This window comes from Rhea americana, unplaced genomic scaffold (genome assembly GCF_003343005.1).
Source record: "Rhea americana isolate MKP2758 unplaced genomic scaffold, rheAme1 scaffold_99, whole genome shotgun sequence".
Lineage (NCBI taxonomy): Eukaryota > Metazoa > Chordata > Aves > Rheiformes > Rheidae > Rhea > Rhea americana.
Window position 1 is genome coordinate 786134 of NW_028187188.1, and position 18856 is coordinate 804989.

Genomic DNA, 18856 nt, shown 5'->3' on the forward strand with positions numbered 1-18856 from the left:
CAACCAACCAACCAACCAACCAACCAAAACCCCATATATAAAAGATACATGCAGTGCAGTTGAGATCAAATACTGAAATGATGACTTGGAGGCCAAAACTGGAACTCAAGAAGAACTTACGGAATACTTGGTTTGTAATTATTCAAGCAGTACAGCCTGATTTTGGGAAAAGTCATTTTAAAATGTTTTAAAAGTTCTGCTTCCCTTTTGATTTTTAGAAGGGTAATTTTGCATAGAAAGACCAAAACTGAATTATACTTAAAGTGCCATCAAATCAACCAGATAAGAAACACCTGGAAAAGAGCTTCCTTTCATTAACTTTACACCTGCAGTAATCATAACAGGCACATTTAACAGAGGTGACTTCCAGTTGGATAGTAGCTCTTTTAAAGCTTAGGCTCCCACCTGCTTCCTGGAACATCTTCTCTCACATAACTCCACAACTGAAATCATCAGAGTGTATTTAACAGCYATTGCCACCTCTCACAGCGTTACTCCAGCACTAAGAATAACAGTCTGGAAAGTGTAATTCCTCCTCTAAAACAAACACCTCCTATAAAACTCCTAAATCACCTGCACTAAAGTTCAGGAGTGTTAATATTTCTTATAGGCACACACCTGTCAGAAGCATAGAGAAATTAAAAACTTATGAATAGGTCAGAGAAACCACTTGAAAGCCAGAGCCCACTGGAAGACAGCCAGCTGTGAGAGAAGTGCCTTTTCAGCAGTCTTTCTGTTACACTACAGTAGCACTACCAGTACCGTACAAAGAAAAACTTCTTTTAAATTGAAACATGCCACGTTTCAGCATTTTGAACAGTAACAAGCTACAGATCCTGATCTTTCAAATCTCATTTTCCATTGCAAATGACACACAAAGCTTAAAATAGGAAGGGAAAGGAAAATACTACTCCTGGGAAGGCTGGGTCCCTGTGATTTACACCTCCCATCAGCCTAGACTGGATTTGCACACGAGTCGAAGGACAGGATTCAGCTCTAAATAAGGAAATAGATGAGCTGGTAAAACACTTGTTAGATTCTGTGCTGGTTTCAATGACAAACCTGACTTAATGCTAGGTAGCCTTTAAAACTTTAAACTGTGTAGCCCTTGCAAACCAATCCTATTCTACTTTTTTTAGGTGCAAATTAACAATACATCTAAAAATATCTGTTCCTCTGGTTGTGTGTACACGGCTCTGTGTAATGGCTCACCCATTAACAATTACTGACCAATTCAGTCCCAATTAAAAGTAAAATAAAATAAAGTAAAATTAGCTTTGTCTCCACACTAAATGGATCAATAAGTATTACTTAACTAATTCAGATAGTAATCCTTGCCCCACCGCAGTCAACAGGAAAACTATCTTTGATTTTAGAAAGACCACAAATACAAGCTATAATTTTTATTTGGACAAAAATAAGAAATTAGAAAACAATATGACCATGCTTGCTGGGGGTGGGTTGGATTTATAAACTACAGCCAGCCCACTGCATTCTTAGGTTAAACCTTAAGCCCACTTCAGCAGCAACTGACTGCCAAGTTGGCTCTACCAAAGAGATCGTTTCAGACCTTAAAAGGTGAAGTAACCATATATAGCCACCACAATTCTCAAATCCTTTGAGAAGGAAGTCTTTAAGGCTCTGAATACAGCCTCACCAAACGTTACCTCCTGCTATAGTGACCTGAAAGCCAGCCTGTATCTGCTTGCTTCTTTTTTAAAACCTAGGACAGCCTTAGCAGGAAATGTGGGGCTACTGAACAGCTTGGAAGGGACAAAGAGAGATTTTCATGACACTTGGACATAAGAAAGAGGCAAGAAATTAAGTGTTCACACATTTTGCAAATACCTGCAGCATTACAGGTGCTGAGGACACCACAGGCTCAGAAATCTTGAGGAGAGAGAGAAAATCATCTGGGAGATTGAAAGACGTGTCCTTGTATGCAAGAGACACGGTCAGAATGAACTTTTCCCAAATTACTGCTTTGAAAACAGTAAATTAATCTGCTAGTTCAAAAGGAAGCGGGACAACTATATAAAGTGAGTTAGATTGCCAAGCTGAGTGAATTTTAAAATCTTGGCTGACTGTCAAAACTTAAAAGTAATGAGCTGCTGTGACCTTGAGCTATTATCACTTCCGAAACTGACTCCATGCAATGCATTTGCCGTCCAGCTGTAGAGGTTTCAAGAAGCCACAAGCACACTTGATGCTGGTGGAAAGTGCATTAAACGCAAATTTCCAACAGACAGCAATGCCTGTGGAGTTAGCCGCCCGACCACTGAAGACGGAACTTTTGCCAGTATGGAGGTTTCTCGGCAGCTATGCTGCGCACGACTGCTCGCAGCACTTTGCATCCTAATGCCAGGATGGGGCTGCCTTTCAGCGTGCAAGAGCTCCGAAGCAAAGTTTAATTTGACCCAGCTGGAATATAACCAGAGTGTCCATGAGGCTTGTGTAGTAGCTCTTGGAGACAAAGGGCATGATACTCCTTGCAGTGCACCTAGCTAAAATTATGTTAGGTGGCAGATAAGGTAGATGAGAAGCACCTTGCCTTAGCCTCATCCCATTTGCTCAGGAGAGAGTTGCACGTTAGTGGTGCTCTGGCCACCCTTTCAGCAAAGCTCCATATTCCTTTTTATTCCTTTTTGTTCCTTGAACACGACAGAAGGCATGATGAGACGGTCCAAAGGAAATCAACACAGTTCCCAGTCATTTACTGGTGCATTACCTGCACTTTCTCACGGTTGCAGGTGCTTCAGCTGCAGTCTGGGCTGAGGGCCAGCGTGGAGTTCCAAGGTGGCCTGTCCATTGACATCTCAGGAGGAATGGAGTTCAGCCTTTGGTACAGGGAATCCAAAACCAACGTTAAGAATCGGTGAGATACCTGCAGTGCATGCTACAGCTTTAGAGCGTTCAGGTTCCTAAGCCCAGGTAGATCCACTTAGAAGACTAAACATTTTGCATTTGAGTTAAAAGACAGCTACATATATGTGAGAACATCAGTAGTTTTCTTTTCCACGTGGGTAATACGAGTTCCCATTGATACATCTTTACCTGAAAAACTGACTCCTTTGAGGGCAGTTTTTAGCTGTAGATGCTAGGAATATTTGCAGTTTCATTTCTTTTTCCTTGATCTGTTTTAACTGTAATTTCTGAATTTTTTTGTAGGGGAGCCCTGTTCATTGCTGGTAACATTGTGGTGGATTCCTTGTTTGCAAAGGCTGGTATGGAAACCACTTTAGAAATAGAAACAACATTGGACTTCATCTCCACCGTGCAGTTTTCACAGTACCCATTTTTAGTCTGCATGCAGATGGACAGAGTTGAATCTCCATTTAGGTAAGAACTAAGAGTACACAATTTATAAGTGAGGGTATATAGTTTATAAGGATCTTTTCAGCCAGTTGGTGAATCTGCAATGTTTGGTGTTCACAGCCATGAGAGATTAACAACAGAAGCCAAATTTCAGTCTAATACAATCTGGTGCAGTGTAGGCTGTTCCACAAACCAACATGTCTGCTAACCCATTTTTCCCTGTCCGTCAGCCCTGAGATTGAGAAAGGACCTTAGAGAAGATATCTAAACACGCTCTGAATTGGCACTTTTGTCAGATTTTCTAATCTGGTTTTACAAGTAAACTAACCGACGTTGCAGGTCTCTGCTCCCCTAATGTACAATCAGTTCTGAAGGTGACCTGAAGCTTTGCACAACAGTTCTCTGTTACACTACTGAGAGAATAACTGCAGAGCCGCAAAGTAACTGAACTTGAAAGATTTCTTCATGATCTGCTGTTTACTAGTACTGATAACAGTACTTGACGTGCTAAGCTCTTGATGCAACTGTGGTATCCTATCAGATTTTATTAAGGCATCAACTCTCCTGAAATCTAAACAACTAGACTATAAGGTAAAAGATGCTTTTCAATTGCCAAAGAAGCGTAACTGCATTGGAACGTGAGAAGCCTGGCTTACTACTCCCTCCTAATCCCTATTTCCTAAGACCTGAGGATGATAACATTTGCAGTGCCAGATTTCCATTCAGTCTTTTTTGATCTAAAAGATGGTACGCCTGAGAAGATTTAAGGAACTCAACGGTCTCCAGGAAATTCTAAGAAAAAGAGTATCTGTTATTCTGCAGATACTAAAACATGTTCTCATTATACCTACACCTTAGGTAACCTAATATGTATGTGAACTGTTTTATCTCTAGACTCACCCACAGGGTACAGACTTTGCACAAATTTGCTAATGCCAGATAACCACATTTTATCTTTATAGGCGATATGTGACTAAATATGAAAGTCTACCATCCGGCAGACGGTACACCTCAAGGAAAGCCAAAGTGGAACTGCTGGCAGGTTCCGAGTACCCTCTCCATCAAGAGAACTCCAACATGTGCAGGAAGGTTTTCAGCACTGAGTCTGATTCCTCCAGCAACTGGTTTTGAAATGAGCCCTCACTTTCCTGAATCCACAGGCTTGTATGTACCATACTAACTTGGAGCTTGATCTTGCTCTACTGCAGTTAATGGGAAATTTGCCATTGATTTCAACAGGCCAGGATCAAACTCTTAGTGCGTGCACAGTGTTTACATATTTACCTATATTTAAGACTTTTGTAAAAAAGCTAAAGCAAATAAAGACCAACTTGGTAGCATTCCATGCACTCCCCCAAGGGTGGTGCTAGTTCTTTATTTTTACTTATTTTGTGCCAAAAGCAAAAATAAGTCCTCATTTTTCTTTCTCAGGCAAGGGAATACAGAAGGCCATGCTTTTGACATGCAGTAAGAACAACTATGRTGTATAAAAAAATGATTATTTATGAATACGTTTTAAAGCATTTAGGTGTTTTAGGCCTATGACCAATTCTCATTCAAATACTCAGATATAAATTAACATCTAAATGGGACCATGAATTCCTGCTTACTCAGTAATGCCTGTTTACAAAAAAAGTAGTTTTATTTTACAGGATTTTTAAAGGATTTTTGCCTTTTTTAGACAGTCAGAGCTTGATTATTATTATTTATCATTTTTTTTGTATTAACTGCTATAGTTAGACACATTTGATTAAAAATGTAGGGTAGCATTTCCACTTAGCACTTCCCAGTACTTAGGGTTGTCCTAATTCTGTTCCCGTTGAAATCAATGGTATAATTTCTGTGGCTATTACCAGAGGCAGACTTCAGTCAAGGCCTCTAGAAAATTCATGTCTCTGTGTGTAATCAAGGCTAATCTATTTCAAAATACTGCCCACTAAGGCAATTCTGAACTATAATGAATKTAGGTCCTGAAAGAAACCATTTTAAATGCACAGTCTAGCAAAGCCTAGGCAGTGAGAGAATATTCTCTCCTAGGTAAATTAGGCTCATATTTCAATGCAAAAAAGTAATCATTACTCATACAAGTCATCCAATTAAAGTAACTTTATACATACCTTGTAGTGACTCCACAGGAACTGTGAAAAAATTGCACATTTTATATTTACAACAGCAACACAGATTAAGGAAGAATTTATCTCATCACAACTCATTGGATCTCCCACCTGATCCTTTGATTCAGGTTTTATAGGGTAAGTAAGGTGCGTGAGTGCTTGTGAAAGTAAAAGCCAGGAACAATTGCTTTACAAAAAATTAAAATCATGCAGGAAAAGCTTGTAGAGTGTCATGAAAAAAAAATGTAAGAATCAAAAGAAAATCTCAATTTTTATGTTGTAAAAAAGCAAAAGTGCCCAGTGTGCAGAAATCAAACTATCAGCAGGATGAAACAGTCTGCTTGCTGTCTTTCCTGAGAATGCTGACCCACTTCTAGTCAGAGCATAAAAAATAAAACAGGCAAAACCAAAAAAATTGTTTCATTTCCAGTCTTTTTTTTTTTTTTTTTTTTTTTTTCTGTCTGTTATCTTCTGGGTTGGGATAGCCCCTTGCTGTGAAGGAATGGTACTGACAGGGTAGCACTAACTATTTAATCCTCCCCCCTCCCTGCCCCACAGAAATCAATAAAATAAGTTAGACACGTATTTGTTTTAGGTCTCCCCTTTCTAGTGAAGAGAGAGGCATCTCCAGAGGATGCACAGATTGCAGATGAGATGAACCGCCTGCCAGAGGTGTCTGTCCAATTCTCCTGCCTAGAGCAATGGTACAACCTGCATACCCACCCTCCGCGTTGACAGCGATGGGAGAAAAGTTCAGGCCAAAGTGATTGCAACACTGGCAGCAGGGACAGCACCCTGCAAATTAACATTGCCAGCACTGCTGGCAAACCAGCTCCTGATCCTCAGAAGCCTTGAAGGTCCTCTTCCATTTCTCTGCTTAAGATTTTATGCAACATCCTACCCAAAAACTTTCCTTCTCCATCTCCAAGGGTCAGCTTCTCCTTCCTCCCTTCCAAACCTCCCCTCCTCTTATCTTCTTGCAAAGAGGCTCCCACAAAGCTGTTTCTTCCTCTCAATGGCCACCCTCAAAGTCTGCGCCCTGCATTCTGTAGATGCTGCACTACTGTATCAAGAATAGAAACTGTTTAAAGACAAGCTTTAAAAAATACTATTACTATTTGCTATTTGTATAATATAAAAAAACAACTAAAAATAAGGTTAGACCTAAGTATTCACAGTTTAAATACAGAAGACGGACAAACAGTGGCATACAGGAAGAGCTATTGCCATTATTTTACAGTTAGAGAATTAAGGTATCAACAGATTAGGATGTCAACCCCCATCACAATTTGCATAGCCAGTCTGACAGGGTTACTCATAATCACTTTGCAATCCCAAGCCAGAATAAAAATATGCTTGAGCCAGGGCTCTGATTTGTATCCATATTATTTGTCCTATATCACAACTCTAACTGCAAGGCTGTYCCCCTCCCTAATTTGGCAAATCTGACTACTAAGTGTTTTCTCAATGCATGCCAGTAAAGTGGGGTCCTATGGCACATAAAAATAATGTAACATTAGGCTCACTTTTTAAAAAGGGTAGTATAAAATATTTTCTGATTATGAAAGTTAATCTGCTACTGTCAAGTATCTGGATGACACCCATGCTTGCTCTTCTTAGATGTGAACACGTTTGAACGTGAACRTAAACAGGTTTGTTTAACATAAATACGTTGGTCTCCTGGAGATACTGATCTGTGTTTTATTTTTTAATTACTCATCAAGTGCTGTCACAGCTCATTGAGGAACGTCATCTACCCATCTGTACTACTGAAAATAGGTCCTTCGAATGGGACAACGGGCCTAAAGAGCAATTTTTAGCTTGGCACGACTTTGACAGCATCCCTTGAAATTAAATCAAATCAAGCCTGTAAGGCCAAAGTTACTCCTTCAGAAGTGATAAATGTCCTCATGGATACCTCATGGTATCGTAGCAATACACTTGCTTCTGAAGTTATCTGACCCTAACAGCTGGACATAATGGGAATTCCAATAGGGTTTTAGTTCAACAACTGGGTAATAGAAGGTAATGGCTTACTTACACGGACTCCATAGCTACGGAAACAACAAAGYGGACAATCTGCTAAAAATAAGGTGAAATTAATACATTGCTTAATCCTGCATTTGAAGTAAAAACACACTTAGGGTTACAACCAAAGCAAACACTATGAATGTTTATCAAATCATTTGAGGTTAATGACATACATATAATGTGCATTTCAATAACGTAYATTATGCAGATTTTAAAATAATGAGCAATCTTAGAAATTTACTATTTCATGCACAAAGTTTAGAGAAAATAGTTCTTAATCTTTACTAATCTGAAGCCACAGAAACATCAACATAGTAAAAATGCAGCTAAGTCCAAAAAAACAACCCATTTGAAAAAGAGATTTGAAAACCTTCCCCTTAAACTTTCAGAGTGCTAGTTTTTAGCGAGTGTGTCCCATATACTCTTCAAAAGGTCCTCAAATTCTAGGACATGGACTCTTGTTCCACCCCGGAGCACAGAACACAGCAGAATACAAAGCATCATCGAGCTTGGAAGGCAGGTCTCTTCCAAGAGAAAGACTCCAGYCCTGCTTTCCATGAAATAACAAATTCAAAGGCTATGGGAAATGTTTGAAAAGGAAGTCCCGTGAGCAGTGAAAAGAATGAAGCCTGATTTCCTTTGCATTTTTTGATTTGTGTTGAATTTTCTGCTGCTCCAACTGAAACTCAAACCAATGTCTGCACCAGCTGAGAGGCCTTTTCCCCGCTCTAGAGGGACCTTTAACATGTTTCCTCTCCCTCGTATGAATTCTCCACTCCTGGCCATTTTACTAATCACAACTTCAAATAAAGCATCTTTCATTTTAAGGAGGAAAAGTTTATGCCTGTGAAGATACAAACACCTGAGCATATTTTCTCAAACAGTTCAGCAACTGTAACTTATTTACAATGCCATTCCTGACTTGCTTTTAATTTAAATAGGCCCATGGAGGCTTTTTAAATTTGAAATCAGATGTCCTATTTTCAAAGGGTTTTTTGGCCATCTTAAAGTCTCTTAAAGGGATCTCTTGGCCTTCTTATGGACTAACCTTAAAACCTGTTAATCTAAAATCTTTCAGTAGCACTGTATTCATGTTAATAACAACTTGCTAAATGGGGAAATACAGAGCRTACAATGCTGTTTAAATGTGGATTTAAGTCCTTCATTAATATTAAGACTTGACCCATCAATGCAATACTGGTTAACAAATATTGGGACTAAACTTCATTATTTTTGTGACATCTGACCATTAACAGCTGCTAATAAAAGGCATATTTCTTTCCTGCCAATGATGGACACAAACCAGACTTGCATGCGTGCAAATTAGTGTGACAGCAGACTAGCCCTCAGTCAAGCTGATAGCAATCTTCTTTTTCATCTGTTAACGTGAACAGGATCATAATTTTAAGTASTTAATTTTTATTAAAATAACCTCATAATTGGTGTAAGAGGTTAACATATATATGGTTAAGATACATATATGGATTAACACATATACAACTTGTAAAATACCTACCCCAGATTTACAACAAATACATGCTACCTATAAAGTCAACTCTAACTTATTGAGAGCTTCTGACAGAGAATTCAGATAGGCTCCAGAGAGATTACAGTGCAAAAGTGCTTAAATACGGACACCTTTCAGGAGCTACAAACGTGTATAATGAATGTTGCAATGTCCACGTGCCTCAGAATGCAGCGCGAGATGTTAAAAATAGTAAAATAAATAGAAAACCCAATTGAGCAAGGTTTTTAAAGTACATTTTCAACTTGAGACGTGCGTCTAGTCGAGGTGAGGTCGATGGCAAGCAGGGCAGTAACAGTGCACCTGGCATGCCGCATTTTGCAGCGTTAGGGTCTAACTTGTAAGCAGATGACAAGAGCCTCAAAAATGAAGCAGCTGAATACATGAGGTACATACACGTGGGGTCTGTCAAGCAAATTATTCTCAACAGTGACAGCCCCAGGTGACAGCAACTATAAAATGGATCTTTCCACCAAAACATACCATATTGTCTGGTTTTCTCCTGGACAGCTTGCTTGCTACTGATATCCGGCAATTACCTAATTCTGCGTTCTTCTCACTCCTCCTGAGGAAAAAAAACAATGCTGTATGTCTACCTTTTGGTCTCATCACTCTCACTAGCCATGTTTTAAAGACTATGTATGGAGCCTAATCCTATTAATCCTTTAAAATCCCTGAAATATTTCACTTGACTCTTTAGATTAATATAAGGTCAGAAGCTCTTCCATTTCTGTTTCTGAGTGCAAGGCGCACTGCTGTTGCCTAGAAGACCGTGCTCCTTAGGAAAAGGTTAGAGTTCACGTCTCGATGAAAGTCTATTTTTGACCTCCCTTAAGAGAAGGTTTCAGTTTAAAGGGTTTATGTACTGGGAGAGCCTAATGGGCAGTGATGTGGAGAGCTCATTGTAGGGTCCCACTGAAATTAGGCTTCAGGAACTTTTCGTAGAGAAAAGCAACAGAGCAGTTATCAAAYTTCCCTGTTGATAATCCCAGCTATATTTGTAATTTCAGACTTTCCTCTGGGGTCAGGCCTTCTCTCAGTTTCAAATACCCACATTACTTTATTCTTTTGATCTTCTTTTGGTCATTCTTTGACATCCTGGGCTTTTCCAGCACGCTGCTGCTGAGAAGAGCCTGTAGCTCTGCCCTCCTCTGTTCTTTTCTCTCTCTTCTCAGTTGTTTCTGTCAACATCTACTCTTGTTTATCTGCTAAGAGTGTTTTGAGACTTAATCCATTTATATCTTGGCATAAACATCACTAACCATACGTTGGAAGTTAAGTCATTGATAACATCTATTCTAAATCCAATGCTAAGATACAAACTTCAAAGAATACAATAAGAGAATATTTCAAACACTAAATTACTGTTTTGCCGTTAAGCTTGTGCTTTCAGCAGGGTAGGAARGCAGTGCTGCCACGTTCTGGAACGCCACTGCAAATAGGTAGTAGATATTTTACTTCAAATTTTATTCCTTTCAGGTAAATAATGTGGAGGAAATCCATGTTCTTTTAAGTTTCTAGGGCATGCGGTTAAAAGGAAGACCATTCAAATTTACTTCCGAATACTGAAAATTGGGAAGAGAGGAAGTTCTTAAATTGAAAACTCCAGTCAATTCCGTGATTTGGGGTGTCTGACTTGTGATTTTTAAGCATTTTGACTTGACTGAAAATCAGAAAGCTATTAAACTTCCACTGAGATAAATGAACACACTAAAGCAGCAAAAGATTTCTCCTAGAAATAATTTAAGCAATTCTGCTCTCCTCCCAGAAAGTGATCCAATTTGTGGTCTTATCACAATATTAAACAATGAAAATAATGAAGAGAATGACCAGAAAAAAATTATTCACTTCACCAGCCGCTCTCTCCAGAGAGATTACAGCAGACAAAGATGCAGATTGTTCGACATCCAAAACGATATGCCAGTCAAGGTTAATCTATTACAGCCGAAGAGCTGTATTTAATTTAGCTTCAATCTGGGGAAAAAATGAAGCAGAAAAGAAAAAAAAGAAGAGTCAAATTAAGCAGTGTCCTTAACTTCCCTTTGTCCGAAGTTACAGAATAAATAGAGTGAGATCAGAAGTTACAGAATAAATAGAGTGAGAATTATAACTGTGTGACAAACTCAGGGAGATTTTAAATGTGCATTTTTGGAGTTTACTATGCTGTGAAATCTTTTCTTCTATTACTATTTACATGCTCAGACAAATAATGACACTGTTATTACTTATTCTGTGTAAGAGCAAACCTAACTTCAAATTTTCAAAGAAGTTGTGAAGTTCCATCATGCAGGAAACCACATGCTCATTTGCAGTATGTCTTTTACTGAAAAATACATTTTATTTGTCATAACATTCAAAAAAAAAGTAATACAAATGCTTACTCCTTCAGTTACAAACTTTGGTATTCAACGGTTTCAAACAGTCTCTTTTCACATGATCCTCATCTAAGTAAGGGTTCTTGATGTGCAACACACCGTTAGTGCAATTCCGCTGTCCTTAAATTCCAAGCTCACGGCATTCTGCAACGGGATCAACTTCAGACTTCAGCTAGGAACTTGCCACAATGTTGTCTATGTTGAAAGCAGCTCAGAGAGTCATTTTTTCTCCAGTGCTCTCTCTTCTTTTTTTCCACAGGCAATAACCCATTATCCACACAGTGCTTTCACAGCAGTTTACCCTTTGCCATATAACCCACTGCTCTCTCACCAAACATACCACCCACATTCTCCTAACAATCATTATCCGTACTTCACACTTGCACTTTTAAATATCTTTATGCTGATAACCCACCCCCTTACAAAAGGAAAAGAAAAAAGAAAAAAAAAAAAAGAAAAAAGGAAAAACACAAAAAGAAGGAGAAGAAAGGATCACCTTCAACACAAGCATTTTAAAAGTATTGTATGCGTTCTCAGGTAGCCACAAGTTAACGGCAATTTATAAGAACAAGGAATGACACTTTGGCCATCAACACAAGATAGTAAAGGCATCTCTGAAGGCAGACAGGAAAAAACACACAACCCATAAATACATTTTAAATCATTCACCAAGTGAGTGAAATGTAAGATTAATTTTAACCAAATGAAACCGACCCTTCTGCAAAAGCCCAGAACGAGACTCATACATCACCCCAGTCCCACTGACATTTTTAAATAGATCCTGATGTAAAATCTGCTGAAGGCAGTGACCAGCTACTGTAGACTTTGACTCATGACCGCAGGGCTGCGGTGGAACCTGAGTGGCGTGCAGGATTTGCCCTGCTTTATGCACAGGGTGAATTTCAACTGTAACGTACTAGGACTGCACCGTGAAACATATAATACTAGCAGCTTGTGAACCCTGGCAGAGGGCTCGATTCCAATCCAAGATATGTGGTTACACATCACCCCATTAGCTTGAGAAAGTCACCACTGGGTATACGCGGAGGAGCACCATATTACTGGATTTGTCTAGCAACCTTTTGTGGCAATGTCTGTCCTGTTAGACTCTAGCCCAGAGTTCTGTTTTTACAGGTATAATGTTAAGAACCTGGGACTTGATTCTGCACGGCACTGAATGCTTCGGACCAAGTTCAGCAAAGCACTGAATCAGTGGACAGGAAAAAAAAAATCAACGGTTCCACTGAAGTCAACAGGAATCTGCCCAGATATTTGAAGTTACAGGTATGTCTGAAGGTCTGCGAAGCTCAGCACCTTGCAAAGCTGACCCTTTTGTGCAAACACGAAGTCTGTTTAATAATAGACAAAAATCAAGCAAACATTATTTGACATTAGGATTGACACATTCTGCTGAAGAAATCCCCCTGAGAAAATAAATAGCTGTTGGTATTGCCTCATGTCATTGCTTTCACCTCTACAGGCAGTTAAAAAAAAACAAAAAAAAAACCTATGAAATTTTCCTTCAACTAATATATGTTGCAATAGAGGACATCTGTTTTCTATACAATTTTTCCTTTCAAGTACACCGGGTGAAACTGTAAACCCTGAGTCTGTGTGTGCAAACCTRTATCTTGTAAACTGCAAGCTGAAACTTAGCTCCGAGCACCGATATTGGAAAAGATACAGCACTAATGTTTTTAAACACAGATGCTAGTATTATAATGTATGTACCATATACATTTACGTCACTATGGAAAATCTACGCCGGTACCTGCACTGTCCTGCAGTTCGAAGTACTGTTTTGTTTAACACGGATATTCTATTCTTAGCAAATATAGGCTTATCGGTCTTAAAAAAAAGAGAAGCAGCATTCATTTTCTTTAAGAGGTGTTTAGTCAGAATCCTGGTATAACTGCAGACAATATGATTGAAGAGCATAGGGATTCAATTTACACACTTTATGTTCTAACTGGGCACTTCAGGTTCTTTAGGGTTAGAATATTATTTTTTCATTTGATTTCCACAACGATGAAGATAAATGAGAAGATATATGCTAAATCACTCACTATCTGTATACTTGCAGTGCATTTCATCCTGAAGGCAATTTCAATTTGTGCCTGTAAACAAATAAATTTCATTGAAATGAAATCTCATACATATATTTAGAGACAGTTGTAGCAGATTTTTCTTCATCTTATATATTACTCAAGGAAATGAAAACCTGTGGTTTTCTTTAAGAATAGAACCCTCTGAAACTTCTTTAGAAACAGGTCATTTTTCTCCTTAGACTGTGTGAAAATATATACTTAAAACTGGTTGACATAAACCTTAATATTACTACAGTAGAAATTTTGCTTCCAATTACTTTAACACGATTTTCCCCTTTGTTATACAAGTATCTGGGAAAAGCCTGCTTTATGCTTACATTTTTGGCTCTTTTGCAAAACTGGCCAATTTAATGCAATCTGAAAACACATTGTTCCTGTGACTTAGACAAGAGAAATGAGCAGGTGGCCAGCTCCTCAGGAGGTTTTAACAAGCAGAGCTCTCCTGCTGTTTTCCAGCTGAAGGAGCCGGACAACCATAAACTTCTTAAATTGCTGTTCGCTAAAACGGAGCTAAAATATTATAGCAAGACAGAAAATCACACAAAAAATAAATTTACTGCACAGAGTTACACAGTAACTTTTAAACTGTTTCCAAAATTAACGGCCAGCTTGCACTCAAAGATATTTCCCTTTGCTGCCAACAGAGGGCTTCTGTAAGTAAAACCTACAGCAGTAAGCTGAATCTCTCCTGCGCTGAAGAAACACTTAATATCGGATGGAAAATCTACATGTAAAGCAACTGCGATACTTACAATAAAACACAGCAAGTCTAAGTAACACAGGGACTCTAATGCTTATAATAAAATATATTAGGTCTAAACGATGTTTAAGTAAGTGTGCAGCTACCAGAAGAAGGCAAAACCCCAAGAACAGGTGCAAGAAAATCCTGCATGTGGGCAAACTCTTAAGTACTGACTTTGTTTTCTGTATTTTTTTTTTAATTTTCATTCTGTTAAATCAAGAAAGCTTTACAATAAGTAACTTAGGCTTGAGCTGACATATATCAGCTTCTCACAGTACTTAACAAAAATTTGGGGCAAGGAACACACTAACATAGTTTAGTTTCACCATCACGGTTATAATTTACAGAAACAAACTAATTGCTGGCAACAAAATCATCCGTTTCAGTGGAGTTGGACATATGGACAAATATCACTGCGTTTTGGGTAATCTTACTTCATATTTTCTTATTCAAAAGGGAAATACTTTCCTTAGCAGATACAGATAGTGTGAACACAGATCTCAGATAAACCTGTCAAACAATGGCTAAAAGAAAATGACTGCATATTGGTGCAACTGTAACATGAAAAATTTCCTCCCGAACGGGAATCACTGGGAGTATGTTTTCAACAATGTTGAAATTTAAGAAAGAAAAGACTGCAATCTTAAAGAAAAATAAATGCCATCCTCTCCTTTAGAGCTGGGGTCTAAAAATATTACATTCAATTTCTGGCTTTCCACTATTTAAACACTGTCATAATTAAGGCAACTTGTGATGTCCAACACAGTACAAAGCAGCAAATGAAAAACAATCAAACATGCTTCCTGATATTTACACAATCAATTCTGAATCATGCCAAAAAAAGAAACATTAAAGATAATCTAAACACTACAGATATCTATGCTTGCAATTCAAAGTGCATAGCTACAGAAAACAAAATAGAAATCTGATCTCACTGTCACTGAAATCTAGGGGACAGCCCTCATTTACTTCAACAGGAGAAAGTTTAGGGCCTTATTTTTTAAAAAAGTTGCATGGCTGCCTTAGGAGAGGCTGTATTTTGATCCAGACCTGAACACTGCCACATTTACAGTTTTTGCAACCAGCTGCAGTGGTGTTACTACCACTAGCCACAAGCATGGAGGCAACATACAAAATCTGCAATTTGGTTTCAATATAAAAACAACTTTGCAGAAAGTAAGGAAGTACTTTAGTGTGATTTGCATAACTAAATTTATGCATACTCCAAAACCAGGGATTTAGGAGAAAACAAGGAACTTACACACTTGCTTTGTATGAAGCAAAAAATGAGAAAACTGTAGAAGCGGTTTTTAGGATGATTATTTAGAGTTACCAAGTGTATTCCAGATTAAAGGAGGGTGATTCATCTTCCTTAATCCTGTAAAAAAAAAAACAAACGTCTATCATTAATAAGAATTCTTAGAGTACTGACAGAAAATATTCAAGAAACCGTTATTACTCTAGAGAAGTATGTAATATGTCCTTCATTGTATCTCAGTACTCTTGCTACTAATTTCCTAAAATACTTCCAAAATCAAACAAGACCATCCCAACTTTTTTAACAGATTAAGTGGGAGACAGCCTTTTTCTTCCAGCAGAGTTATTCGTAGTTGCTTGAGGTATAAAATGTGCATTCCCTTATGATCCTACCGTTCCCCACAGACTGCTGGTCTCCAAGAATGCCATGCACATAGGGAGCAACATGAGAACATGGTTAGTCAAGGATTTAGTCACCCCTGCTAAAACCTGTAGCTCAGTGACTGCTCAGGAAAGCATCTCTACCAAGAAGAACAATTAATCTCATGCTTAACTTTTCCTGGTATCAAAGTTAAGCACYATTTAAACATTTCCTAAGTAACCATGGATTTAAACTCAAGCTCATGCTTAATTTCATTCTTAGACTGATTTACTAGACTGAATACTACAGCCATTTGAATTCTTGGAATATTCCCATGTCTCCCACTAAAACCGGACCCCCACTTGCTAAACAGAGCAAGGAAAAATAGTACTCTTTTAATATTTGTAGCACAATTTGGTAGTCTTGCATGTTACTTTCTCATTCATATATCTAAAATAAGGCATAAGCTTCCAAGAGTATAAAGTGGAAACAGATACACAAGTTAAAAATATATTTTCAGTCATTCATTTTGCGAATGACCTCGGTGCAGGCAGACCACTGCAGTCAGTGCCGTGCTATCTAGATTTGGATCCAGACAGACATGGCAAGTATGCTAAAACTGAAAATTAGCATTACTTTTTTTTAATATTAAGGAAAGAGGGCAGCAGGAAAAATCCATTTAAAAACCATGTTGCCAAATGGTCAGTAACTATTTTTCTTCAGAAGAGGAAGAGGGGTAAGAGATACCACATCTTGTTTCTCAGAAACAGGTATGTATTCAGGAATGCTTGCAGTAGATCAAGAATGTAGGTATCGTTCAGAACAGGCACATTTTATCTTGGATTTTGCCAGAGTTCAAATCTACAGGATCCATTTTATTCCACTGATTACATGGGGGAAAAAAACCACAACCATTTGCTGCAGAAACAAGGACTGGAATAGCAGCAGCTATCTGGGGGCTCAGGTGCTAACACCACCAAAAGCATCACATCAACAACGAAGATTAAAGTGAGTTACACCACACTGGTTTCCAAAAGGTGACAGTGACCAGGATGGATTAGCCCTTGATACAGTGACGCAATTTGTGAATGAAGATGTGTGAAAAAGGAGGGGAAGATAGTAAAAAAGGGAGGGAGAGATGATGTGCAGCATGAAAAAAAGAGTGAGGAAAAAAGCTCCAGAGAACTCATCCAGCATAGTTTGGATAGTTAAAAAAAAAAGGATTCTAAAAAAGACAGTATTTATTCATGCTGTTCAAAATCCATGGTTAGGTGATGGACTCTGGCAGGTCTTTTAAGCCRTTGTAGGACCTGCACAGGATTAGAGCATTCAAAATACTTATCTGATGTGAAATCAATAGGAAGGCACAATCTGCTACTGCTTACCTGGAAACTCGCACGAGATACAAAGCTGTCAATTACACTGCTGCTTTTGATAGGGGGAAACAAGCATCCCAAATATGCAAACAAGCAAGCAAGCAAACAGCTACAGAGAGAAGGACAACAGACATAAGAAAATAAAGGGAAACAAAAAAAAGSAAAACATAATCAAGGAAGAGAAATGTTTCTATACAGAGATACGAAAGTTATGTAGACAACAGAAAACACTGAACAGGTAGGATGACAGGGCTAATGGGAAAGAAAAATCAGATACGGCAAGGCTACAGATGTGATTCTAGCTTTGCGTATGCCATATTTTCTAAATATATGAATAACCGAAGTCTGATGATAAGCTATAAGCTAATACAAGAAATAYAAGCTAATATAGAAATACACATGCTATATATTACACCTTTTCAAAAATAACTAGTGTCTAAACTGAAACCTAGCAGTAACCGTTTCCTCTACTCCTTTCCTTACTCTAGTGGTCTGAATTTGGTCTACAGACCAAATTAAAGGATCAGATACTTTTGCAATGTTATCTAGCAACATTTTACCCACAAAATCAGCTAGAGTAGCACTGCTGAGCTCAGCTTAACCAAATCGGTATTTTTCCTATTCCCCCGTATGCTGTCCCCTGTAAGGGCCAACGAAAGGAACTTCATTCATACCTGTGACAAACTAATAGCACTCTCAAGACAGAATATGTAACTAGCTAAGTAGTAAGTGCGTAAAACATTTCAGGAGGGTTTCATTCGGTTAGCAATCGACTACTTAGTACTGCAAAAAAATGCAAATCGAAAAATTAGAGGAGCACAGAAAGGTTAGCATTAGAAAAACAGCATTAGAAAAAGCTGGCAACCGAGCACGGGACCGAGCAAAACTCTGTGCGAAAGGGTGACAAGCGCGCACTGCCGAGGGCTGCCGCTGTCCCTGCCGAAGCGTGCCGAGATGGAGCGGCGCCGGCCTTCAGCGAGCCACGGCCGGCTTCAGCCTCCGCGCCCAGCGCTTTGCTGCCGTCTAGCCYGGCTGGGGCCCGGCCCCCGCCCGGCCCGCACTCACCGGCGGCTCCTCAGCGGTGCTCCAGCACGAAGCGCACGGTGGTGCCGTCGAAGGAGGGCGGCGCGACGAGGCGCGGCCCCGCCGCCGGCGCGCTGATGCTCACGAGCGGCTTCGCCTCGGCCGCGCCGCGCTGCCCCGCCGCCGCCGCGGGCGGCCCTTTGCCCGTGGGCGCGTAGTAGGGGCTCTCGGCGAAGGCCGCCTCCGCCGGCGCCCCAGGGCTGCCGGCCTCGGCCGCGGCGCTGGCCTCGCTGCCGGCGCGGGAGAGCGGCGGCGGCGGGACGGCGGGCAGGAAGCCCGGGCACAGCATGTAGGCGGCGCCGTAGGCCCCGGCGCTGAGGGCGAAGGGCGAGAGGGGCAGCGGGACGGCGGGCGGCGGCGGCACCGGCACCTCCACGTACTGCCCGGTCTCGGGGTCGAAGAGCCGCCGCTTGAGGGGCTGCGGCACGGGCGCCTCCACCAGGTAGTACTGCCCCGTGCTCACGTCCAGCAGCACCCTGCGCTGCGTCTGCGGGAACGGCTCCGCCGCCGCCGCCGCCACGGAGGGCGAGAAGCAGAGCAGCGGCGGCGCCGCGCCGGGCAGCGCGGCC

General features: G+C 40.0%; 2 protein-coding genes across 2 annotated transcripts in view; one reads left to right on the forward strand and one right to left on the reverse strand.

The window, feature by feature from the left end:
* Positions 1-4446, forward strand: part of MTTP (microsomal triglyceride transfer protein) — a 28052-nt gene extending 23606 nt beyond the window's left edge. The window contains exons 16-18 of the mRNA XM_085325607.1: positions 2751-2875; positions 3169-3339; positions 4278-4446. Coding sequence (XP_085181733.1) covers positions 2751-2875; positions 3169-3339; positions 4278-4446 — 465 coding nt within the window. The remainder of the gene's footprint in view (positions 1-2750; positions 2876-3168; positions 3340-4277) is intronic.
* A 6853-nt stretch (positions 4447-11299) lies between these two features.
* CUNH4orf54 (chromosome unknown C4orf54 homolog) overlaps positions 11300-18856 on the reverse strand; it is a 16844-nt gene continuing 9287 nt past the window's right edge. The window contains exons 3-5 of the mRNA XM_085325652.1: positions 18270-18855; positions 15472-15588; positions 11300-13477 (exon numbers count right to left, since the gene is read on the reverse strand). Of these exons, the coding sequence (XP_085181778.1) occupies positions 18280-18855 (576 nt within the window). The 3' untranslated portion in view covers positions 11300-13477; positions 15472-15588; positions 18270-18279. The remainder of the gene's footprint in view (positions 13478-15471; positions 15589-18269; position 18856) is intronic.